This window comes from Patagioenas fasciata, chromosome Z (assembly GCF_037038585.1).
Source record: "Patagioenas fasciata isolate bPatFas1 chromosome Z, bPatFas1.hap1, whole genome shotgun sequence".
In the NCBI taxonomy this organism is placed as follows: Eukaryota; Metazoa; Chordata; class Aves; order Columbiformes; family Columbidae; genus Patagioenas; species Patagioenas fasciata.
Genome location: NC_092560.1, coordinates 4,762,213 through 4,787,877, shown reverse-complemented (window position 1 = coordinate 4,787,877; position 25,665 = coordinate 4,762,213). Strand labels below are relative to the sequence as shown.

Sequence of the window (25,665 nt, the reverse complement as noted above, 5' to 3'; positions counted from 1 at the left end):
TAATATTGACATGCTCAGTTAGGTACTGTATAAACAATAAAAAATGAAACGCAGTGTAACTTGCTCTTAGTGTATAAGCCTTCTTTTGTCTTTAGCAGTTAATGTGGTTAGCAGGTAAACTTTTATTTTTTAGATTATTTATTTATTCCTGTTCTGTGCAGAAGGGAAACACATTATTTTACTGAAGTTGATGGGTAGTGTACTGATTTGGCCACTTACAAAATAGACCTGCATATAAATCTGGTTTTAGTTCTGGCTGAATGTGTAGCATTAGAAGTGCTGAGTTGAATGGATGGTTAAAAGCAGCAAAATCATACTTAACCATAGATAGGAAGTGAAGCAGTAAGTAAACTGAGTATGTTAGGTGTGTATATAAGTGAAAGCTTCAGATGAAAAAAACAAGAAATATAACAGCATTTGATGCTGGAAAAAAGTTTGAGGAGGATTTTTCAGTAGTTTAGTCAGTATTTCTAGTTAACAACAGATGGTGTCATTATGTTTAAACAGTGAAAGAGCCTCTTGAACTGCACTTTATCTAGTTTTTATTTTGTGTTGTATATTGACTCTTAAAACTTCAGTGTGGGACTTAAGCCTTCATCTGCTGTCCCACCGTATTAAAAAGCATAATATTTTGCCTCATTTCTTTACCTTTTCTTGTCTTAATGTTTTGTGGCTGGAGAGGAGCACAGATTTTAATGGTGGGGCATGGGCCTCTGCAGTGTAGGACCCCATTTGTCCATTTAGCCATAGATTCTTAGGATTCCCATAGCAGTTTTCCAGTTTCTCATGTATCTTTCTCTCCTTTAACAAACAAAACAAAATCTTGGAATTTGTCTCACTGGTGGTCACAGTAGAAGGGAGGAGAAGGCTTCTTGTTTTAACATTGATAAAATACCAGGTTGGAAGAGACCACAAGGATCATCTGGTCAAATGTTTCTTGGCACAAGCATGGTCTAGAGAAGATGGCCCATAACCTGTCCAGCTAAATCTTAAAAATGTCTGATGTTGGGGAATCCACCACTTCCCTGGGGACATTATTCCAATACCTGATTGTTCTCGTAGTGAAAAATTTCCCTCTTGTGTCTGGTTGGAATCTCCCCAGGAGTAACAGGTACCTATTGCCCCTCATCTTTTCCATGAGTCTCAAAGGGACCTTCTTTGTAGCCACTCTTTGTCTTTGTGCTGCATAGAAATATTGCAGTGAAATGATTCTGTGTTCCTTTGTGTGGTCAGTACTGATAAAATGTTGCCAGTGCTTGAAAAGTTTTATATACTGGTCCTGTTTTATGTGGTTTTATATACTATGTAAGGACTGCAGTTGGTCTTTAGTATTTTTTATTTTAATGTTTAATATCTGCTCTATCACTCCGGAGCACACAAAAGTTTCAGTTCTCACATGAGTATAAATTATGTTTTCTGTTGAAGGTGGTGAGGAGTAGTCAGCATGGATTTATGAGGTGGAAGTGACGCTAAACCAACCTTCCACATTGGCTTGGGGACACAAGGGGTTGGTTTACCCCAGCTCTTATAAGTCTTTTGACACAGCCTTCCAAACCTCCTCAGAGGCAAGCTGGCAGTGTATGGGTTAGAAACATGGACAGTGAGCTGGATGGAAAACCACCGGGATGGATGATCCCAGAGGCAAACTGTCAGAATGGCTGATCCCAGAGTGCGGTGATCAGCGGCACAAAGTCCAGGTGCAGACAGATCAGCGGTGGTGTTCCCCAGGGGGTACCTGGGGACTGATGCTGTTTAACATTTTAATTAATGACCTGGATGCTAGGACAGAGTGCACCCTTAGCAAGTTTGCGGACAATGCAAAGCTGAGAGGAGTGGCTGAAACACCAGGTGGGTGTACTTCCATCCAGAGTCACCTGGACAGGCTGGAGAACTGGGCTGTGAGGGATCTTATGAAGTTCAACAGGGAAAAGGCAAAGCTCTGGCGCTGGGTGAGAAATAACGCCAGGCACACATGAGGGAAGCAGCTCTGCTGGGAAGGGCAGAGCCAGCAACGCACCCTCATGGGCAAAGAAGACTGAAGTGTCTTGGACTGCTTCGAGGGGAGCGTTGCCAGCAGCTGCAGGATGATCCTTCCCCTTTGCTCAGCACTGGGGAGGTACATCTGTGGTGCCTGGTCCAGTGCTGCGCTCACGAGGGAAGATGTGGACTTAGTAAAGCAGGGCAGATCACCTGTTCAATGAGGAGAGGCTGGGAGACCTGGGACTGTTTGGCCTAGAGATGAGAAGGCTGGGTGGGTCTTACCCATGCCTATAAATACCTGATGGGAAGCAATGAAGGCGAGGAAGCCAAACTGTCCTTAGTGGTGCCCAGTGACAGGGCAAGAGGCAATATAAAACAAATTAAAAAACTTGAAATTCCATCTGAATTTTTTTTTTAATAATTTTTAAAAAAATTAATTTATTGTGGGAGTGTTGAGCAGGGGCAGAGGTTGTGGAGTCTTCATCAATGGAGATATGCATTACCCAACTGAACAGGGCCCTGAGCACCCAACCAGCTGTAGCTGACCCTGCTTGAGCATGTTGCTCGTGTTGAACTACATGAGCCCCAGCAGGTGCTTCCAACTTAAAGTGATTCTGTGTATGTATGAATATACTGTTTCTAGTTGAGAAGCAGTGTTACAGGACCTATTTGCTGACAATTGTTACTTGAAGTAGACAGGTACAATGTCAGTGGCAGAAGGGTGGACTTTAAAGAAAGCAGAAAAAATCCTTGGGTGGGTAAATTGATTATTTAGTTATTTCCTGTGTTGGCAGATCTCCTGATTTCTTCCATAAAAGCTCAAGAATTTCCCCTTTAAATAAAAGAAATCTTTCTAAGGTAGCTGACAGTGCTTCGTAAATATTTACTAAATTTGATTGGAGTGTCTACCTTTTCCTTCTAAGTCATCTTTTTATTACAATTATTAATGTGTACAAATTAAAGTAGACAAACCAGTATTGCTAAATTAACTTGAAAACTCCAGTTGTATGTTAGGAGAGGGGTATCAAGGTTGCCAGAACACTCGGTGTACCCACTCAGTGTTTTGGTAAGCTAGCAGTCTGATTCTTGTCATGATCAGGCCCTAAAAAAGTCATTTTCTTGGTAAAATTTCAACATTGTCAGCTACTTCTCAGGCCAGCTTCATACCAAATGAATTTGTTTTGTTAGGGTTTCCTTTTTTTGTTAAACTGAAATAGTGATAGCTGTTTATGCTCAAGTGCTAATTGGGATTTGTACGTACGTAGTTTCATCAGGGTTGGAATTTACAGAAGCGCAAAACCATAAAACAGCCCAGGTTGCGAGGGACCTTGAAGGAGCCCAGACTTTTGTGGTAAACGGAGCATAGTTGAGATTCTCTTGTACCCTGTTCTATTGCATCTTGAAAACCTCCAGTGAGGTTTTTCTTCCTCCTTGGGGAGGTTGTCCCACTGAATGGTTATTCTTACTGTAAATTATTTTAACTACTGGAATATTGTGATGTAGTAGGAACTTTCTCTTCTTCAGTGAGAAGAGACCTAAGTCTGCAGTTCTCCAGCCCTGTGCCCACCTCATGGCCCTCCTTTGGATCTTCTCCAGTCTGTCTGTGACTGGCTGGAATTGTGGGGACCAGAAGTGGACACTGTGCTCCACATGCGGCCTGATGACATCCAAGCGTGGGATGATCATGTCTCCATTCCTGCTAGCAGCGGCCCTGTGGATGCAGAGCAGGATCCGGTCTCTCTTTGCTGTAGTGGCACGCTGATGATGGTGGTTCATCTGAAAGGAGGTTGTAGCATGGAGGGGGTCAGTCTCTTCTCCTAAGTAGCAAGTGATCAAACAAGAGGAAATGGCCTCAAGTTGTGCCAGGGCAGGTTTAGATTGGATATTAGGAAAAAATTCTTCATGGAGAAGGCTGTCAGGCATTGGAACAGGCTGCCCAAGGCAGTGGTGGAGTCATCATGCCTGGAGGTGTTTAAAAGGTGTTTAGACAAGGTTCTTAAGGACATGGTTTAGTGCTAGAATTAGGTTAGGTTGTGGTTGGACTTCATGATCTTGACGGTCTCTTCCAACTGAAAGGATTCTATGATCTTGTTGTCCACCAGGACCTCCAGGTGCCTCTCAGCAGGGCTGCTCACCAGCCAGGCAGGTCCCAGGCCATACTGGGCTCTTTGATTATGTTACCCCAGGTGCAGGAGCTTGAACTTGTCTTTGCTAAACTTTAATGTTTTTGCAAGCCCACTCTTCCAGCCGGCCCAGGTCTCTCTGTAAGATGTCTCATCCTTCTGACGTGTCCACCTCACCACCCAGTTCGGTGTCATCAACAAATTCAGTGAGGGTGCTTTCAGTCCCATCATCCAGCTCATTTATGAAGATGTTCGATAGTTCAAGCTCAGTATTGATCCCTGGAAATCCCACATATGATAGGGTGCCAGCGAGAGTACAAACCGCTGGTCACCACACTCAGTGCAACCCATCAGCCCGTTTCCTTCCCACCTTTCAGATCAGACCATCCACACAGTCCGTATCGTGCCAGTTTGTCTAGTTAATATTCGTGTTGAGATGTTAGCTGTATATAATTATATTTTAAGAAGCTGAGTATGTAGCTACATGGGAATATTTAAAACATGACAGTTTTCTCTTAAGGATTACTGTCTTTGGCTTGGCAGGGGTGCTGTTATGATTTTCTTATGAATAGCTACTTACAGGTATTTGGACAAGGTTTTCTTCTGTGAACTTCTCTTTTGTGGATTAGTTTCCAGAAACTACCTAGGGTTAGCCAACCTTCAATAATCAGTTCAGGAATCATATAATAATTGTGTTGATTTGGGTAAGAAGTTTGTCTGAAGTCTTGGCCTCCTTTTTATTTTTCTTTTTTTTTTTTTTCCAATTTAGTCAACCTCTTGTTTTACATACAATTACGTGTATGTATGTAAATATTCAGCCATATGTAGGACATGCACAGAAGCATATACTGTCTGTGGCTTACTCATCAGGTTTTGCATGGTTACTTTATAGCTAAATTGCATCATCTTTGTATAAAGTTTAAGAGTAACCATAAATCAATCAATTCCTTTTTTATATTGCCATCTGTTAGTAGAGTAACACTGGAAACATTAAATATTCAAGCTTGGATACTTGCTTATTCCAGAATATTAAGGCACTGCTTGCATTATCTTGTTCAAACCACACCTTTTTCCTGGATTTTTTCTTGTGTAAACTTTTTGTGCTTTCTAAGCATCTCTGGAGAGATTTCATTTTTTGTTCTTTGTGCTCCTTAAAAGGGACACTAGAGAAATGTCTTTACTCTTCCAAAAGCAAAATGTTACCAAGATTCTGTAGTAACCATCTCATTTTATAGTCAAGTCTAGAAACAGGTTTTTTCCCTGCTGTTGTTACTGATGTATGTGGGAAGTATTGGACATGCTTTAATTCAGGCATTGTACCTATCTTTGTGCACATCTGTCAGGGTTTTATTGTTATAGGAGCAGTTATCTACCCCTGGATGCGATGGACCTCTCTAGGGAGGCTTTCCAGCTTGCAAGAAGAGGTGAGAGTGGGGCATAAAACAAAAACCTGTGCTTGGTTAGAGTGGGTGAGGTGTAAGGGGAGGGAGGAGCAAGGCAAAGGAGCCTCTGGTGTGTTTGATGAAGTTAGTGGCAGACAAGATGAACCTCATCTTAGAAATCCTTAGTTATTGCCAAAGAGCATCTCCTGGTTTGTCTAGCTGTGTTAGCATAGTTTCTGTAGTAGTTAACTCTTAGTTCAAATAAAAAAGGCGTATTTTTGACCTGAGGGCACAAGTAGGAAGCATTTAAAAACTGGAAGCTTCTCGCTATAAACTTTAATGAGTTCCAGAATTCACTTCCTAAGCTGATCCTTCACTAAGAAAATGCAAGCTGTTACAAGAAGTATTTTTCAGTCAGTTTAGCAATATTTCACCAGCTTACTGGTGGCTCTTGCAAAAATGAGATAGGCAATCATTCTTCTTTTCAGTAAATATATGTCAAGTAGGATTGGAAGAAATCTTACGGCTATGTGCAGTGTCATGTTGTTGTCACATCTCTGTCCCTTAAAGCTTACAACAATTGAAACATTAAAAATGTTTCTTGGTGCCGTTATTTAAATGTATTCCCCCTGACTGTATGCCTGGTTGCTCTTTCATCTCTGCAGTGTCTTTTTCTGAAGATGTATCGGGGTTTTTGGTTGATCTGTTTTGTTGTAGCCGAGAGTTGATGTAAATTCTGCAGAAGGTGTTTTAGTGGCTTTTTTGAAGCTCTCTGCAAATCCCTCGGTTAACAGGTTGGCACAGCTGGTGAACTGAGGGTTGCCTCTGGTGGTGGCTTTCCAGGTTTGTTAGCTTGTCTCTAGTCTTGAAAGGCAGCACAATTCAGTTTTCTACATGCTGTTTCTGAGGGCTTTTGGAACAGTCAAATGCGAAAAGCAGAATTATTTTTCATTAGGCTCACATGGGTATGCTTACATGCACCATACCACCTCTTAGAAAAATGCATAGGGATGCAAAAGTGATAAAAACACCTTTCTCCCTTTCCTAGAAGAGTATGTAACATTCAGTTTCATTCATATTTGACAGAGAACTCTTGGCTTCACGTTGGTTGCCTGTGTTTCACTAAGGTGCGTCCAGTGTAGCAGTTGATATATCTTTGCAGAGCTTTTTCTGGCAGGAAGTTCTTTGTGATGTGTAGAACTGCAGACTTGGTAAAAAATTGGTAGGTACTGAATAGTAACTAACAGAACAGGAGAGGGCTATGAATTCAGTAAAGTCTGAGTGAAACAATTTAATCACTACAAAAAATGTGCATAAATGAAGTAATGCAGCCTTACAAATCTGACAGAGATGAGGGATAAAGTATTAAAACACAGAGTCTGGATAAAAATGATAAAACTAAGAATGTATTTTAGCCTGAGATAAACCAGAAAGACTGAAATGCAACCTGAACAGTGATTAAGAGTATCAAGTCTTCAGATGGAAAGATTGAGAGGTTGGTGCTAAACAGGATAAGAAGAAACAAATAAGAATACAGGATATCTTGTGGTTGGGGTTTTTGTTTTGTTTCTGTGGGGTTTTTTTAAAATTTTTTTCCTCTATCTTCATGAAACTGTACTTGAGATTTGTGTGCCATTTGAAGTTGATTTTCGCAGTTCAAGGTAATCATGTTCGCTGTCTCTGGCTTCTGAGAGCAGAGTTCATGTAGTCTGAGGAGGTGATAACAAGAATCTGTAATATGTGAAAGGTATGAAGGCAGTGACTGAATTGATAGGAGAGGAGCTCTGTGACTCCTGGAAGTTCTCCATTCTTCTTAGGAGTTTCATGAAGCAGCAAGATATGGCTTTGAGTAAGTGGCTGTGGCATTTGATGACTCGTTTTCCTGTGTGCCATAGCTTTTTTCTGGATGGAAATAGAGAGGTCTGCAGCTATTGTCAACATCTACATTTGTACTAAGTTGCTGAAAAACACTTCTACTCCCCTTCAGTACTTTCTCCTGTAAGCCCACCATCTGCTACCTCTTTGTGAACAGCCCGTGGCTTGCGTGTTCTACCTTGTGGTGTGTCCACGTGGGGGGCCAAAAGTCCTGTTACGGTACCATGAGCTTGCTAAAGGGATGCTGTGTAGTTGTGTTCCTGCTCACAGCACAAAGTGCTGGCTGGGCCTGAGGAGGCCGGTGTGATCGGGTGTCTGGTGCCCAGCATCTTCTGTGGAGTGGAGGAAAATTAAGGAGCTCTCCTTTGCAGGCTGCAGGTGACACAGGGGTATGAAGTTCGTGAAGGATTTGGAGGGGAAGCCGTATGAGGAGCCTCTGAAGTCACTTGGTTTGTTCAGCCTGGGGAAGAGGAGACTGAGAGGAGACCTCATGGAGCTGCAGCTTCATGAGCAGGAGGGGCAGGCACCGAACTCCTCTCTTTAGCAACCAATGACAGAACCCCAGGTAATGGCAGGAAGATGTGCCAGGGGAGGGTCATTTGGACATTCAGAAAAGATTCTTCACCCAGAGGGTGCTGGACACTGAACAGGCTCCCCAGGGAGGTGTCACGGCCCCAAGCCTGACAGTGTTCGAGAAGAGACTGGACAATGTCCTCAGACCCACGTTGTGAACTGTGGGGTTGTCCTGTGCAGAGACAGGAGTTGGACTCAATGATGCTTGTGGGACCCTTCCAACTGAGGACATTGTATAATTCTATGGTTCTAACAGCTCTAATTCCTGTGCAACTCATTTAATGAGGTTTGTGACTTGGCTTGTGGCTGTTGTGGCTCTGTCTGTAGTGTTGGACCATTCTCCTCTGCAGCTGTACATTGTTTCTGTGTATATATAATCTGTTTGTGATGTTGTGTCTGCATTCTATCTGTTTGCTGTAATTAAGATTATGATGCATAGGGCTGGAGTTCTGAACATGCTGCTTTTGATTTAAACTGGCAGATGGGAATATTTTCTTGCAGAGCTTCTGACCAGTTTGTGAAACATGGAAGCCTGTTCTTGGTATTTTCTTAGGAGCAAAATAAAGGTTGCAATTTAGATAACAGTTCTGGAAGTTTGTTACAGCAGTTAAATGGGTAGTCATGGAAACAACCAATTAAATTGTGATCTATAGTTGGTAAGGCATTTTACAGTTTAATCACTTCATAACAATCTGTTGCAGGGCTACTTTGATTTTCTCTTTCAATGCATGTCATAGTACCTATTGTATTGTCAGAGCACTATCTGTGATTCAGAATGTCATTTAATTATGTTTGCTCAAAGCACTGTGAAAATAGTGGATTGTCAGTATTTAAAAAGTTAATATTAGAAATACAAAAGTGCTTCCAGGTAGGACGAGGCAAGCAAGCAGCAGTAACTGACTAGAAATGCCGGGGATCTTGTCTTTGACGATGATGGAGGAGATGCATGTAAGTAGTAGCGAGTTATGGTTTTAAGTGCATGCATTTGATAAGTCTCAGCCATGGGGACAGCTTTATATTTAAAAGCCAGTTTTTTTATTTGGTACCCTCCTATCCAGACCTTAATTCCTTTAATGAGTCTAGTAGGGCACTGTAGAAGTGCATTTTACATCTGTTCAGAAGCTGTATTTGATGTAAATTGAGATCTGGTTAAAAGTTGCTTCTACTTGCGAGCACATTAAACTTGAACCTGTTAAAAATACTGAAGTTGTTGATCTTCGCCTATAAAACTCGAAATAGGGCCTCCTAAGATGGAAAGGTATTTTCTTGTGGTGTATTTTTGCAGAAACACTGAACTTGGGCTTTGTTGAGATGACTGATTGAGGGATAAAGCCCAGAGGATTTGGGATTTATTTTATTTCAGAACGTACCTGCTCTTATCCTTCAGTGTTGTGCACTCTTTATTCTCTGGTGAAATTACAAGGAGTAGGGCAGCTTCTGTTGTTTCATCTTTCTGTTGTACTTTCTTTGGATAGCACTAAATGCTGGAAGGATGTGCCTTTATAACTGATGATAATACAGTGTAAGTGATCTTAACATTTTTCATTAGTGTGAATTGGTGCTCAGTACATCAGCCAATATTCACAGAAAAAAAATGACCTATGGATGTGTATTTCAAAGCAAAAAAAATCCCATAATCTTTTAATAGAAGTATTAAGACCAAGATGATGCCACTCCTTAACTGAGCACTTGATACCCTTAAATCAGATTAAGTACTCCAATTTTGTAAAATAGTCTTTACTATTTACTCTCAAACTACTTGAAGATAGTTATGCAGAGTTGCAGAGTGCATCTTCATGTGCTATTGAAAACAGGTGATAGCTGGATGAAATATAGGCCACGTCTTTCTAAAAATGAAATCTATCGACACTCTTATGCTGCGTATTGTTTGAATAAAGTTGTTCTGTCTAGTGATGAGACTGGTAAAACGCAGTTATTTCCTGACAAGCATTTTGCATGTTCTTAATGGTGTCTTAAAAGCTTGTACTTCAGTGTGTATCCTGTTTTTCAAAGACGTGTGCTATCTAAAGAGGCTTCCTGAGGGTATTGAGCTGTTTTCTGGTGTCATTGCTCAATACTGACTGCTTTACTGCCATTTGTATTTTCATATCAGTTGATAGTTAAATTCAGTGTTAAATGCTTATTTCTGTAGCTAGTGGTGTAATTTGTGCATTACACTATGGCATAGTCAGTTGTAAAATACAATGTATTTTGCATCAGCTGTTAATATTTCAAATATATGCTCAGTGACACTGAATTTGATTGCACTTAGACATTAATTAGAAATTTTTATTTCAGAAAACAAACCTCTCCTGAAATAGGGCAAGAAATAGTTTTTAGCCTTGCCTCTGCTTTACCCGATAATAAATGTCTTCTGTTATGCTTGATATAAAATTGTTCCATGGGAGAGAATTTACATAGCCTGTTTAGCACGAGTGATCTCCAGTATATGGGATATGGGATATACATATACATATGCATGTATACCAGTGTGTATGCATTGCTGTCACCAGCAAGGACGGTGTCCTCTTTCCTCACAGCTTCTGGTCTTAAAATTTGAGTGGCAAAGTTAGTGCTAGCATTATACGAAATCCTGGTGCCTGACAGAAAAGTTGAATGTTTTGCTTGCAAGTAATCCTGCTTTTTTGTTTTCCTAGTATATTTTTAATTAGTAATTCACCTTTTTATTAACACTTCCACCTTCCTCGTTTAGAATGTATGCCTCTAAGTTTGGCAATGTTTCTTTCAATAGAGTTAAGATTATTTTTCTCAAGTGGGTGATAAATAAGAAGAAATAAAAGCTTAGTGAACCTATTGTTAGTTTAAAATAGGCTTCATGGAATGTTGGTTTCAAACAATTTCTTGATCAGGAAAGTTTCTTGGGTCTCCAGGGAGTTTCGTACTTTGTCAAAGTCAGTCTATCCATAAGCCGGGTTGTTGTGACATTTACTGGGAATGAACAAACTTGTGTTCCAGCTGTGCTGTGCACACTAACGAGTGGAATATTTCATCCTAGGTACTTCAGAACAGACAGTCTTGATTTTTGTTTCATTTCCTAAAGGACCCTGGTGGCAGGTGTGCTGCAATCACTTCTTTGCAGACCGTGTTTAAGCAGCAGGTCTCTGTGCATGAAGCTGCCTTGCTCGGGGATGGGATGAGACTGGATCTCACTAGCATAACTCATCCTGCAGCAGACTCAAGTGCTCCATGTGGAACAGCCAAGACAGCCCTCCCCCCCCCCCTTTTTTTTTTTTAAATGATTTGACTTATTTTGGTCAGGATGAGGGAGAGAAGCAAAGGAGAGCTATACTAGCAAGGACACAGCTTTGCCATGGTAAACTTTACACGCTGGTACTGCTTCTGCTGGTACTCATGGTGTTTATCAGTTTGGTCTTACCTGATTTTTGTACTGATAGAAGATCTCAAAACTTCTCCTTCAGTTTAATAGGCAAAAAAGCTCATGATCAGATCTTATCAACAGCTCAGCTATTCAGTTGGGCTTTTTTTAGGATACTTATCTGTGTACTTTTTTGTATTCTTGCATAAATTAATTCAAAAGGTCGTTCACATGTCTCTTCCAAAAGGTATTTGTGTGACTCTTGCAAGGTATCTATGAACTATTAGAACTAAAATGCGGATGGTCAGAAGTGGTGAATTATTTAAATTGCCTGAAACAACGGCTTGGTAGAAGCTGATGTTTTCTTGAGTGTCGACATTAAAGATTGAGTTAACCACAGTCACTTAATGAAAGCAGAGCTAATAAAATGCTGTGGCGTTGTGAAAGTGATGGGAACAGAGCTTGGCTTTGTATTTGAATTGCTCTCACCATTGCTGCTCATTTTTTTGTGGTGGTGTTTTGGTTTATTAGTTTGTTTGTTTTTCAGACCCCCCCCCAGTGGCAAAAAAATAAATCCTAATAGTTGTCATTTTAGTAGAGTTTTCTGACGAAAGTTGTGTAAATAAACTGAGATAAGGCTCATGAATTAGCAAATGGTAACAGTCCAACCTTTAGTTTAGACTGAAGTCTGTTTTTGCTGTATTTTGTGGTCTGTGATTTGGCACACATCTGCACTTGGTTTTAATTGATAGGATACGTGTTGTGATTAGGAAAGACTCTTTTGGGGCTGGATGGTGGTCTGGTGACTCCTGTCACCCCAAAGCAGGCTTTGCTGCAGTGATACCTGTGTTTGTCAGCTGAGAAACCGGTTCTTACAGTTCACTTCTCAATTTATGCTTTTGGAAAATCCAGCTGGAACCAAAGCCTGTGTAGGTTTAAAATACAACAATCTTCCAGGTCTGATGAGTCACCTCTGCTTCTGTTTATTTAAAGAAAGCACATTAAGAGAGAAAAGCTGATAGGGCCTCCACCCCTTGGGATGGTTCACTGGGAAAAGCAGGTCATCTGAAAAACTAATCTGTCTTAAAAAAATATTGTTTATTGGAAATAATCAGACTGGGAGGTTGAACCTGTAAAGACATGGTAACTTTGAAACAAATGGCTTGAGTTGTATCCGTTTGGACCGGAAGCTCTTGTTAATTTCACAGGTCTGTTCTGTGAGAATAAACAAAAATCTTAAATTCTAAGGACACCAACTGTCATTCTTTCTTCAGGTGGTATCATGGAAAACTTGACAGAACAATTGCAGAAGAACGTCTTCGACAAGCGGGAAAACCTGGAAGTTACCTTATTCGAGAGAGTGACCGGCGACCAGGTTCATTTGTGCTTTCATTCCTTAGTAAAACAAATGTCAATCATTTTAGGTGAGAATTGAATGTTTTATTTTAAAATATTATAGTCTGTTTATTTTTGATTTTAGAACACAATAGAGTACAAACAGAAAACAGTCATTGTATTATAACTGAATATTTTTGACTATTGTTGCATGGTATGGATTTTTACTCACTTTTAATTGTTTTAAAATATGCTCCTTTAAAGTTACTTTATAGGCTAACGAAGAAAAATGTGAGGAAACCAACAAAATCTGGATAGCAAAGCCTGTCTAAAGCAGTTGTGAATAGACTTGAAGCAACATTCAGATTTCATTAGTCAGTCAAGGAGATGGTTTTGAATCTGTTCCATAGTAGCCATTGTAGCTCTCAGGACGTACTTAAAGTGCTAGCACATCTGGTTACTTTCTAAATTTTGTGGGAGGGAAGACAAAAGACTAAGAAGAAACAAAGAGATTATGTGTTTAATAATCCCAGGGTTTTCTGGAAACAGCTTTAGAATGTGTTAGAATTAGTTGTTCTAAATACAAGTAGCTCTTTATCCAAAGTTGTAACTAGGATTCTTTTACCGTTGCCAAACTGAGTACATTGGAAGACCCATTCTTTATTTTAAATATGATGTATTCGGAAAAGAGCTTGAAAGTTAGTCAGCAAGTGGAGTGCTGCAGTGTAATGTTCATCTTCACAAAATACGTAAGCCAATGTTTCTTTAGCAGTAGAAGAAATCTTCGTCACTGGTCTTGATAACAACAAACAAATTCAAAGCAAATTCTTCGACTTCTGAAAGTGAGAATTATCCAGAACATCAACATATGAGTCACTATGTGTGTGGTTTACAAATGGAGGGAGTTTTTGGTTGCATCTGCTGTGTGATGAAGTTTGGTTCAGAGATCCTGATCCACCGTTCACATAATTCTCTTAAGTGCAGCCAGTGTAGCACACAAATAGTATCTCATGTCTGTGAGTTGCCATCTGAGCTATCAATGTCAGCTTCTCAGCTGTGCCCAGACTTGTTTGGGAGCTGCTTATTGTGTTGCAGTAGCAGAAAAGTACACTGTGCTAGTGCTTGCTTTCTAGTGCTATTTTAGAGTCCTGGATAATTCTGGATAACTTCTTTTGAAGCCAATATCACACAATTCGCTATTGGTTCATGCCCCCCATAAAAGTGTTTCTGGCATCTCAGGTAGAAAATAGTCTAATGATTTCGGCTTGCCTTAAGGAAAGGTTCCTTACAATATTTTAAAACCTCAGAGAATCTTTAGTTCTCAGATCCGTAAAACACACAGAGATAAATATCCAAATGGAATTAATTTGTTAGTTGATACTATTCTTCAGAGACTGCACATGTTTTCAGTTCCATTCTTTAGCAAGTGCATATTTCAGTTTGTTATTAGATAGGCAAGAGTTACACTCAGGAACGTGGCCAACCTTGGCAATGGCAGCGTTAATTTCAAGCAAAGGTAGGGATGATCTCCTGTGTCCCACAGAACAGAACTGATCACAGAATCCCAGAATGTCAGGGGTTGGAAGGGACCTGGAAAGCTCATCCAGTGCAATCCCTGCCGGAGCAGGAACACCCAGCTGAGGTTCCACAGGAAGGGGTCCAGGCGGGTTTGAATGTCTGCGGAGAAGGAGACTCCACAACCTCCCTGGGTTCCAGGCTCTGACACCCTCACTGAGAAGAAGTTTCTTCTCCAATTTCAGTGGAACCTCCTGTGTTCCAATTTGAACCCATTACCCCTTGTCCTATCATTGATTGTCACTGAGAAGAGCCTGGCTCCATCCTCCTGACACTCACCCTTTATATATCTGTAAACATTAATGAGGTCACCCCTCAGTCTCCTCTTCTCCAAACTAAAGAGACTCAGCTCCCTCAGCCTTTCCTCACACAATTGATGCTCCACTCCCTTCAGCATCTTGGTGGCTGCGCTGGACTCTCTCCAGCAGTTCCCTGTCCTTCTGGAACTGAGGGGCCACAACTGGACACAATATTCCAGGTGTGGTCTCACCAGGGCAGAGTAGAGGGTCAGGAGAACCTTTCTTGACCTACTGACCACCCACCCCCTTCTAACCCACCCCAGGTACCACTGGCCTTCCTGGCCACAAGGGCCCAGTGCTGGCTCATGGTCATCCTGCTGTCCCCAGGACCCCCAGGTCCCTTTCCCCTACACTGCTCTCTAACAGGTCATTCCACAATTTGTACTGGAACCTGGGGTTGTTCCTGCCCAGACACAAGACTCTACACTTGCCCTTGTTACATTTCATTAAGTTTTTCCCTGCCCAACTCTCCAGCCTGATGGAAAAACTGATGCTGCCACCAAAGCTTGATCTTTGCCAGCTGCAGCCAACCCAGGAAAGGTGAAACTTCTATCGCTAAAAAGTGTCCCTCATGTCTTGTTTCCTAGAAGTGTTACTTTTCACATTAAACTTTTCATAGGTTTCTGTGCAGCTGAAATCCCAACATTTTAAAGTTTCTTAAACTGTGTTGATTGTTTTGGTACCTCTTATAAGTTGCTTACAGACATATGTGCTCATGAAGCACAAGATTGATTTATAGCTTCTGAATCTGTCAAAACTAAATATTTTTTCATTGGAGTGTTACCTTCTTGTTGAATCAGTGACACAAAATATTTTGAGGGAAAATATTTTTCTTTTAATCTTGCCCTTCAGACTTTTCTGTGATTACAGAAGTCTTTTTGTATTTGCAAGCTCAGTGTACTGAAGAAAAGTTTCAGTTAAGCTTGAAATAATAACGTGAAATACTAAATTTGAAATGGTTTTGTAAGCTTTTTTCCTCATTAGTTAGCAAATTTTAAAATTCAGTACAAGGAGATACTTTGGTTATTCCAAAGTAATTTCTTAACTTTTACTATGCATGCTAAACTAAGTGTAGGAAACTGACTGATTTGATTATACAATGCAGAAAAACACCTTCAAAAATTACAGTTATTTGTTGTTAAAATATTTTAGCAGTTTGTTAAATTTATATAAGCCTATCATAAGAGGTGTATGTCCTGCATGACACAAGTAATAATGCTGTTGTGTCTATTAGTGCATTAATTATTTCAGTTTCCGGGACATTCACAATTACTTTTTTGTCTAGCTTCGTTTAGTTTTGACAGATGTACTGGGTTTTTTTGTGAATCAGCACTTCCCTTAGAGTCTTAAAAAACTGGTGTCTCATATGATATATATCTGTAATTTTTGATTAAATATTCATTAGCTAAGATTGATTTACATGTTTATAGAGAACTTGTAATACTGCATTTTCCTGAATGTAGACACTGCTTTAAAAACTAAATATAATCCTAATTTCCTTTTTCTTAAAAAAAAGGTAAGATTTTTTTCTTATGTTAAGCTTGTGTTTTTTAATCAACAGGATTATTGCCATGTGTGGAGACTATTACATTGGTGGGCGTCGATTTGCTTCACTCTCGGACCTAATTGGTTATTACAGTCATGTGTCCTGTTTGCTGAAAGGGGAAAAGCTCTTATTTCCTGTAGCACCTCCAGAGGCAAGTAGTAAAACTTTATCAAGTGTAATTTACTTAAGTATTAGTTTCTTAAATCACCATTCATAGTTGTCTTTGAAAAATGCATTGTAGCAAGTTTCCTGTAGTTCTAGGCAGGCTCAGCGTATGTTGAGCTATAAGGAGCATAAACATGCATTCTTACTGATAAAAAGTAATGATTAAAAAAATATTGCTGCCTAATGAAAATGTATGTTGAGAATGCTAGATGTCAGGTGTTGCATTTATCTCCAGATGTAGTAATAAGATTGTAAGTAAACAAGTAAAAATGAGTAGTTCTTGGCTAGTAAAGAGAACCATTGTAATGCAGCCTGTGTACTATTTTGTGCTATTTTCTGTGTCTAACAGTGGTTTCCAAAATGTGCATCCTGGAAATTTCTGAAAGATTTCTGAAATTGTGGCTTCTTTCACATACCTATCCTTAAAACAAAATAAGAAAAATAAAACAAAATATGGTATAGTGCTTCCCATAAACAAAACCCAAAACCTAAATAAAGTTGCTTCTGAAGATTAAACTGGAAATTTCTACTCTAAGTGGGATAAACTTTAAAAGTATCCTTCTATGGAAATTATTTTATTAGTAGTTTATTTTGAACGTGATAAATATCTATTATGTATCATGCTACAAGGTGAAACAAAATGAGCGCTCTCACTTTTCTAGCTCTTGGTGGTTTTGATCTTTGAAAATTTAAATCAGGCAAGGGGGATATAGGTGACTATGACCAGAACAGCGTAACAGTGGGAAGCATTCTGTGCTGGAAAGAGGGAAAACTGTTATCTCTCCTCTTTTCTCTTAAATTGTAGCCTGTGGAGGACAGAAGGCGAGTTCGAGCAATTCTGCCTTACACCAAAGTGCCAGAAACTGATGAAATAAGGTACATTTTGATAATAGTAGCAATTTTGAAATGTTCAAGACTATTTATAAATATTAACTACTGAAGTGTGTGCTCATACGCAAATACTGTCCAGTCTGGACTTAACATGGTAATGTTATAGGATGCTGCTGCTCTGTTTTTTTTGTTGGAAATAGTAATAAGACTTTTTATTCTCAGTATATTTGTTTGTGCTAATTGTAAGGGAAGTTACATTACATTTATAATAATGCTATAGTTTTGAATTGTATTTTATAAAGCCCTACATTTTTCTCCAAGAGTGTAAATTTGAGTATGGAAGAATTTTGTGCAAAAATGCCTTGTATGGGTGCATGAAATAAATAAGCTAGGCTTTTTTCCTGAACTGACTGCAGAACTAGTACCAGGTAAATAGTTCAAGCCAAATCGATTCTGACCACTAGAAAGACAATGTAAGCATTGACTACTCATAATTATAAGATGCAGGAATAAGAAAAAAGGTGCAATGTTAAGAAAAGCTTTGCCTTTACTGTCCTAGTATTTATTATTCTTACCCATGTTTATGAAATTGGTGACTATTTCTTCTAAATTCTCTATCCATAAAATGAGCAAGAATGATTTTCCCTTCCTGTCATGTCCCTCCTCCTTTTGGAAAGAGTCTGTATCAAACAAATAATGCTTTTAAATGTGTGATCTCCCATAATTTAGAGATATTAAAAAAAAATGACTGGATTGGGGGCCTGTCTCTCCTATTCTCTTATTTTTCTGTTAACTGTTACTCTCGTTCTAGCATTGGTAACTCAATAATTTCTTAGGGTTTGTCTGTAGTTCCCACTTTTCTTGCATTTTCATGACATACTATGTGGAAAGGAAACAAAACCAACAGTCTTGTACCCAACAGGAGAGGATGTGCTGCATACTTGGAATTCATACTGCCTTTTTTTTTTTTTTCAGATGGAAAAGTAGGAGGATTTGAACAAGATTTGTAGTAATTTCTAGTCTGTCTAATGAGACTTGATTTCATAAGTTCATTTATCACCCTAATTGAATTTGGAATTGGCTTGTTCTTAGGAGTATTAGTGTAAGAAATAAAGAAAGGTGTATGAGAGCTTTATATCCTCATTGAGGTGAAAATCTATCCCAAGGCTCACAGTCCAGTCATGTCTGACCTCTTTCAGGAACTCTGTAAGGATATTCATCTCTCACATAATGTTTTTCTAAGCAGATGAGAAGAAGGTGGTAAGACAGGGAAGGGACTCACTAATTGCATATTGCAAGTAAAGCTTCCTGCTCCCTGTAGGGATAAAAAGATAGATTGATTCCATTAAGTGCCGTATTGCACCTGCCCACTTCAGAGGAAAAAGCATTTTATTACTTTGATATCAGAAATTGTAGAAAATGATACCTTTTCTCTATCTTTTAGGATACAGTTAAAATGCAAAATTATTTACTTGTTTTTTGAGGTCCACATGGGTAAAATAGTTCTGTTTGTGGCATAGCTGTGACCAAGCTTCTCAGTTTGTTTGGGGTGAAATTAATGTGTTTTCGAAGACTTTATTAATTTCAGAGAATCTTGACTTGAATTTTTTGATACTGCAGTTAAAATTTAGAAAGTTTGAAATATTACAGAGTTAATTTCAGCCTGTGTTCCATGCGGTAATTTATTCTTTGTAATAGAGCTGATGGAGGGTGCTCTTGCTTTCGATGGCCCAATTTTAGGATTTATGTTCATTAGGAGCTGAATTTATTCTGTGTTTTCAGTAGTGCTTTGTTTTTTCGTTTAAAATTCTTGCTGTTTCCTTTATGCTCAAATTAATGCCTTTTTGGTTAGCCTACTTCAAGTGAAAGAAATGCCACAGAAAATTGCGATGTAATTTTGGGCTGAAATGGTATTTAATGAGCTTTAATACTACATTGCTATCTCCTGTACCCTTATGCGTCATCAAACTTGATTGATAAGTCTTGCTGTACCACAGTAAAAGGTTTTCCTGTGACCTGAGTTTGGGATAACACTTAAGGAGTAAATTACACTAACCTTCCAGAAATGAAACTCCCTTAGGCATGCTAATGCTTCTCATTTATGCATTTATTGTAGCTAATTGCATGGCTTCTCTGATAACTATTCTGTACGCTCTTTGTAACACTTGTCTTCAAATGTGAGAATATAAATAATAGGTATTACACAGGCTTGGATTATGCAGTGTTAGTTTTCAATGAAAGGAGTATTATTTTCTTATAGACTCTTCAGGGTATTTCTTGTTATTTTACCCGTGTTTAATATTTGATCCTTCTTGATAAAAGAACAATATTATCTTTTAATATGGTTGTGGTGTTACTTTTGTTTTATACATCCTTAGCACACTTTGAAGTTGACAGCACTGGAATATGTATTAGATACTAAATGTAAATTGAAAGTATGAATACTCATATATAGTAACAATTTAAACTTTGAAGAAAAATACACATGGTGTGCCTGGGGTATCAGTTAAGGTAGTTTTTAATAAACAGTTTTTTTCAAGTATTTTGCTTAAATTATACTCAAGAATTCATTGTGTTCATTAAACCTTGTATTGTGATTTTATCTCTGATTTAAATCTTGCTGTAATTCTCTTCAGTTTCCTTAAAGGAGATATGTTTATTGTCCATAATGAATTGGAAGATGGCTGGATGTGGGTTACAAACCTACGAACAGATGAACAAGGTCTTATTGTAGAAGACCTGGTAGAAGAAGTGGTAAGTAATTTTATACTCACGTTTCTTAAATGAGATTTTCTGGTAAAATAATATTGAAACAAACCAAAACTCGTGACATTTAATTGCCCGTTTTCCAGTTATGTGCTTTTCTAAATGTAGTGATTTGATCTACTAGCTTTAAAGTGCTAAACAAACCTTAAAGCCTAATTCAGTATCAAAAAAGTGCTTATTCATGTGTTGTCCAAAGAGAAGTACAAACAAACGGTACTGTAAATTTACTAGGTTGAGTTAACATCAAGAAAGCTGAGATTTTAAGAAGTTACCACCTCTAAAGAAGGACTTGAAACATGACACAGGCAATTCTCTGAAATAACATATTTTGGCTGAATTTCCACTTAGTGAAAGAGGAGGGAGACCTCTTTTCATAGAGCTGCAGTAAGCCCTTTAGTTTAGAAATGTCTCCGACTTCTTAATGTTTTTTTCTACAGAAGGTCTTAACCTATGAAGTTTATTTTTTTTGAACTGAGCTGTACTGTTGTCATGCACTTAATATGTTAATTTTCTTATTAGGGAAGAGAAGAAGATCCACATGAAGGCAAAATGTAAGGATTTTTGTTTTGTTATTAAAAGCAATCATAACTATTTGTAAACTTCAGCTATGAAATTTCCCAACTTTGGGGAAGGTGAATGAAAGCGATTTATTTTTTTTCATCTCGAGACTTTTTTCTATACTAGCTGCTGAAGATGCATGGATAATTAATGTGAAAGAGTCCTGTAATAGGTATGCCTTTTGCTGATGGGTTTTGCAGTGTTAAAATCTTCAATGAGTCCCTGTAGGGTCACTTTCAGCCAAAATATGTGCAATGGAGTATTTTGTGAAAGTAATATTTGCCTAAGAGGCAAAGTTTTTTCAGTTCTGCACAACTGTAAATGCTGGGGAGAGAGCAAAATACCATTAGAAAAATAAAAGTATGATACCATGTCCTGGGGTGCATCAAGCACAGCATTGCCAGCCAGGTGAGGGAGGGGATCGTACTGAAATTTACAACTAGGGCTCTTTTCTCATATCTAAAATGCCGTATTTTTAGCTTTCCTTTAAAGGACAGACTAAGCTATTGGGTTGTAGCATGTCAAACTGTTCTCTGTAGTCGTAAGTATCTGAACAGAGGCTGCTAAAGTATTTTAGGACAGTGCTCTGACACAGGACCCTGGGAAGGTACAAAGTGTGAGCTCAAAGCAGTTTGTATTCAATAAACTGACAAAACTAGGTTTTGTCTCCTCACTTCCTGACAAAATTCAGTTTGTGTTTCTCTGTACAGTATTTAACCTCCTTGTTTGAGCTTTGGATTTCATGATTCCAGTAAATTGCTGTCTGAGTCTGACTTCAAATTATGCCTATCAGATTATCTAGCGTTTAGACAACTCATTTTCATCTCTAAACACAGCTGAATTTGAACTTCAGCTCCAAGTGTTGGGCATTTTATTGAAATTATTTATATACTTGTTAATGTTTAGTTTATTTCATGCTGTTGGTAGAACAGAATCATTGAGCAGCATAATGATTATCTCATCTATATGTATTAGGTCTTTTTAAATAAAGATCAATTCATAGGTGCCAGAGCCTTGGATGTCACCACAGCCAAAAAAAGAGAACTGGTAGTCTTGCTTTCTAATTTTTCTCTTCATCTTTGTTAAGATGGTTCCATGGGAAGATCTCCAAACAAGAGGCTTACAATTTGCTGATGACAGGTACTTGTATTTCTGATCGAAATACAGAGGTAGTGAAATGGCACAAAGTGATCCTGTTCATATTAAACTGTGGCAAAACTTCCTTTTATATGTGAACATACATTAGTGTCTTAGTCTGACCAGCCCCTGTGGTTGTAACTACATTGGAAAAAACTATTGTGGCTATGAGTATTGAGTATGTTCTCAATACAGTTACTTTCATAATTTTTGGTTGAAATAATTTTTAAAATTAATAAGTGCTTAATTATTTCACTTATGTCTTCATCAAAAAACTGTAGAGAACATGCTTTTATATACCTAAAGGATTACAAACTTTTTTTAGCCCTTTCGTAGAGCGAATATTTCTTTAAAACATCAAGATTTCTGACTCATGTTGTTAAATAGTATACTCTAAATATTAGAACAGAAATTGTTAGTTTTTGAAAACATATTGCCCAACTTTTTATTTGTATGCTCTTGTAAAGAGGTGGCAAAAATGTGGCTAGGTTGCCAGCTACAGCTGAACCATTTTGCATTCATTTTGGCAGTTTATTACTATTTCATCTAGTTTGAGATCACTGTTGCAACTTACCTTATAGACTTTGTATTTTTAAATGTGCAATTTTTACTAATTTATGTGGAAATAGATTTGATAAGGACTCATATATAACACTAAGAAAAATAATAATATTATGGTATCTTTTCAGTTGGTCAGGTATGCAGTTTTCTGGTGAGGCCTTCAGATAATACGCCTGGTGATTATTCACTTTATTTTCGGACCAGTGAAAATATTCAGCGTTTTAAAATATGTCCAACATCAAACAATCAGTTTATGATGGGAGGCAGATACTACAATAGGTGAGTTTTAATGCTAAGAGGAATTGTGCATATTTTATATTTGTGTAAAGGATTTATATAACTTTTTCCTGATAATCATTTACTGCTATAAGACTGTAGTTTTCTTACCTAACTTGTAACTGAGCAAATTCTCAAAGCTTGCAGAAGCCTGAGCGTACCTTGTTTATTTTAAGGAGTTGTCTTTCTGTGAACTAGTTTCTTCACACTATAAATTGTGGATGGTATGGATCGTATGTGGATCTGTAACTAAGAGAACGCTGTGTTGTCGCGGAAGCTACTGTTTGTATTCTCGTCTGTTTGAAAAGGGAAAACAAAAATGTTAATTCTATCTGAGAAATTCAATAGGGTTTTGAAATAACAGGTATTTACAGAAACAGCAAAATATACTTTCGTTGTTGGAAAAAATAAATTGTGTTGTATGTGTGATACTTGGTTCAGAAGTACAGATCACTTCATTTAGAGTGAGCAAACTTGGGATGCATTTGGCTTGCTGTTGGTACCAAAAAAAGTTATTTGTACAGAAAGAATAAGAAATAACAGGAGATACGTTTCCCCTTTTGTGGGAGAAGATACCAGTACAGCTCCAGCCTTGATAATCTTGGTTTTAGAGTTGTAGATGCGAGACTTCTCAGTAGTGAAAACTCACCTCCCACTTCTTAATCGGCGCTTTTCCAGACTTGCTCACCTAGAACCAGGGCACTCTTCATCCCAATAGAGAATTTCTCTCACTTCCAGCTTGGCTTCTGAGTGGGTAGAGATCCAGCAGCTGGTGTGTCTGTGGAAATGTCCAGGTCTCCTAACTAAGAAGTTCAGTGGATGCTGGTGTGAGGCTAAACAATTGGAACCTTATGAACCTATACATATCCCTGAATACCTTCTGCATTAATCAGTCTGGCCTCCAGACATGCTCACTGAAAACCAGGCTAGCTGTAGTTTCAGCCTTTCATGAAGGTAAATGCTCTATTGCCCATTTTCTAGTTAAATGGCGTATTAGGAGGATGATAGACCAGGAGCCCATAGCTGAGGTCATGTCAAACTAACGAGCAAATTACTGGAGCTCTGAATAGTCTCAAATGGTTTTGCAGCATTAAATAGTATACTTTCAGAAGGTTAATACATTGAGTTATTACTTGAAATTACTTTAGAATACAGTGCTGGATTCACTTGAGGCATGAGTGTAAATTACATTTATCTGAAGAAGGTTCTTTCTATGGTGTTGAATGGAAAACAAGATCTTACAGTTAAGCAGCACTAGATGATGACAAAATCCTTTTAGTTTTTTTTTATATTTTAGTATTTTAATTTTTTTAATAGTTGCAGAGATCTTCCTCAGTGTGAGAGAATCTGCACAGCTTTAAAAGGCTTACTTTTTGTTGCACGTTTTAGTGGATTACTAGTACATTCCTAGGCTTACATTCAGTCACATATTAAGCTGTTTCCATAAATGCTCTCAAGGTATCTCCTTTGAAATCTGATACTACTATTAGACCACGTCTTTACAGAATTGTGTTTGGTAGGAGGGCATATTAAGTACTGCCTTACAGTTTTTGTGATGATGACTGTTGATTTGATTACAGTTGTAATCTCAACAAATTGTAGACCACGATTTTCCATACAAAAGTAAGAAGCTTGAAGGATAGTGAGGAACCACAAAATGAAATAACTTTTTTTTGTCCTCTGATACTTTTTATAAATCCAGACGTGGGACTAGAACCACAATAACCTACTGCTGGTATTTGAGAAGTTATTCTCTGATCATAAGGAAAGAGATCCTGGGTATGTCTCAGAAATCTCATAGTCTGTGCTGCACAGGGAGGCTTATTTTTTCCACCAGCCTGTTGCTTTTGCTTGTGCTCCCACCACACTGTGTATGTAAATAGCTTTAAATTTCTGTTGATGAGTATGCCTGACAGGCCGTGTTTGCAGTCCATCATATTGAGGTCTGCTGTCATTATTTCATTCTTGTGTATCAGTGCTGCAGAACAGCCTACCTGTAGCCTTTTATCTTTCCACTTCAAAGTCCAAAAGTATAGCACCTATATTACATACATATCGGGGAAATTACTTTGACTATGTAAAAAAAAAGGAGTAGTTTCCCACAAGCTTTACTAAAAGTATTTAACTTTTGTGATCTTTTTGTTTATTCCTTGTACAACATTTTCATGGAAAATTGTCACAGCCAGTTCTTGGTGTCTGTACTGAGCCTGGCTGGGGTGGAGTTAATTTTCTTTACAGCAGCCTGTATGATGCCACGATTCAGGTTTGTGGCCAAAACAGTGTTGATAACACACCAGTGTTGTGGCTCTTGCTGAGCAGTGCTTGCACAGTGTTGAGGCTTTCTCTGTTTCCCAGAGGCACAGATTGACCAAAGAGAGAGACACTCAGCAGTGAAAAACAGAGGGGATGTTTCGTCTTCAAAGGCTGATGTTGCTCAGATTGTCTGGGCATCAGTCTGCTTGTGAGGGGTGGTGAGTGATTGCTTTTGCATCATGGGTGCCCCCTCCTTCACTTACTAGGCTCTCTTTATCTCAACCCACAGAGTTTCATCGCATTTGTTTTTTCCTGTGTTCTCCGCTGCCCTCAGGACGAGCACTGCAGGGTGTTTATCTGCTGGCTGGGGTCAGGCCTTTCAATGCCCACTTCTCCCTCTCCCCCTTTTCTACGGCTTTTATTTCTGAGTGCGGGGCAATGTGGAAGGGAATATCCCTTTGGCTGGGTCGGGCCAGCCGTCCTGTTGTGTGCTGTCCCAGCTCCGTGCCCACCCCTGCTCTGCTTGCATGGCTCAGTGACAGCAAAACACTGGTGTGCTATCAACATGGCGTTTCAGTCACACATACAAAACGCAGCATTGCATGGGCTGCTGAGAAGAAAATCAACTCCACTGCAGGCAGGCTGCTTACAGTCACCATTTTTGTAACTGTGTCGTGAGATCTCAATCCGAAGATGTGCGGTTGTGAGTGTACTGTGAGGGTGACCGAACAAGTTAGCTGAAAAGTTTTGAAGTCTCCATCCTTGGAGATGCTCAGGATGTGATTGAAGAAGGGCACAGAGCAGCCTGGCCTTGTTGAGCTGGCTTTGGGCTCAGGACTTGGCCTAGGTGGCCTCCAGAACTGCTTTCTGTGCTCAGCTGCCCTGTGAATAACTTCATATGCAAGTTTCACAGTGTTTTTATGTAATGTTTCAATCCTGATTTTTAGAACATGTGGTAGGAAAAGCACACCAGGCCATTTCTGCTGTCTTTATCTACCTTCTTTCCAAAATTCAACCTACATAACAAGTTTCATTCAAAAAAACCTGTAAAATCAGGGGGTCATCTTTGTGATTCTCTGTCACAGGAGAGGAT

The 25,665-nt window shown here is 38.9% G+C and overlaps 1 protein-coding gene across 1 annotated transcript in view; it reads left to right on the top strand.

Annotated features, from left to right (window-relative positions):
- Window positions 1-25,665, top strand: part of RASA1 (RAS p21 protein activator 1) — a 59,917-nt gene that overhangs the window by 4,539 nt on the left and 29,713 nt on the right. The window contains exons 2-8 of the mRNA XM_065860331.2: window positions 12,545-12,694; window positions 16,041-16,176; window positions 16,996-17,066; window positions 19,658-19,775; window positions 20,307-20,338; window positions 21,433-21,485; window positions 22,172-22,322. Of these exons, the coding sequence (XP_065716403.1) occupies window positions 12,545-12,694; window positions 16,041-16,176; window positions 16,996-17,066; window positions 19,658-19,775; window positions 20,307-20,338; window positions 21,433-21,485; window positions 22,172-22,322 (711 nt within the window). The remainder of the gene's footprint in view (window positions 1-12,544; window positions 12,695-16,040; window positions 16,177-16,995; window positions 17,067-19,657; window positions 19,776-20,306; window positions 20,339-21,432; window positions 21,486-22,171; window positions 22,323-25,665) is intronic.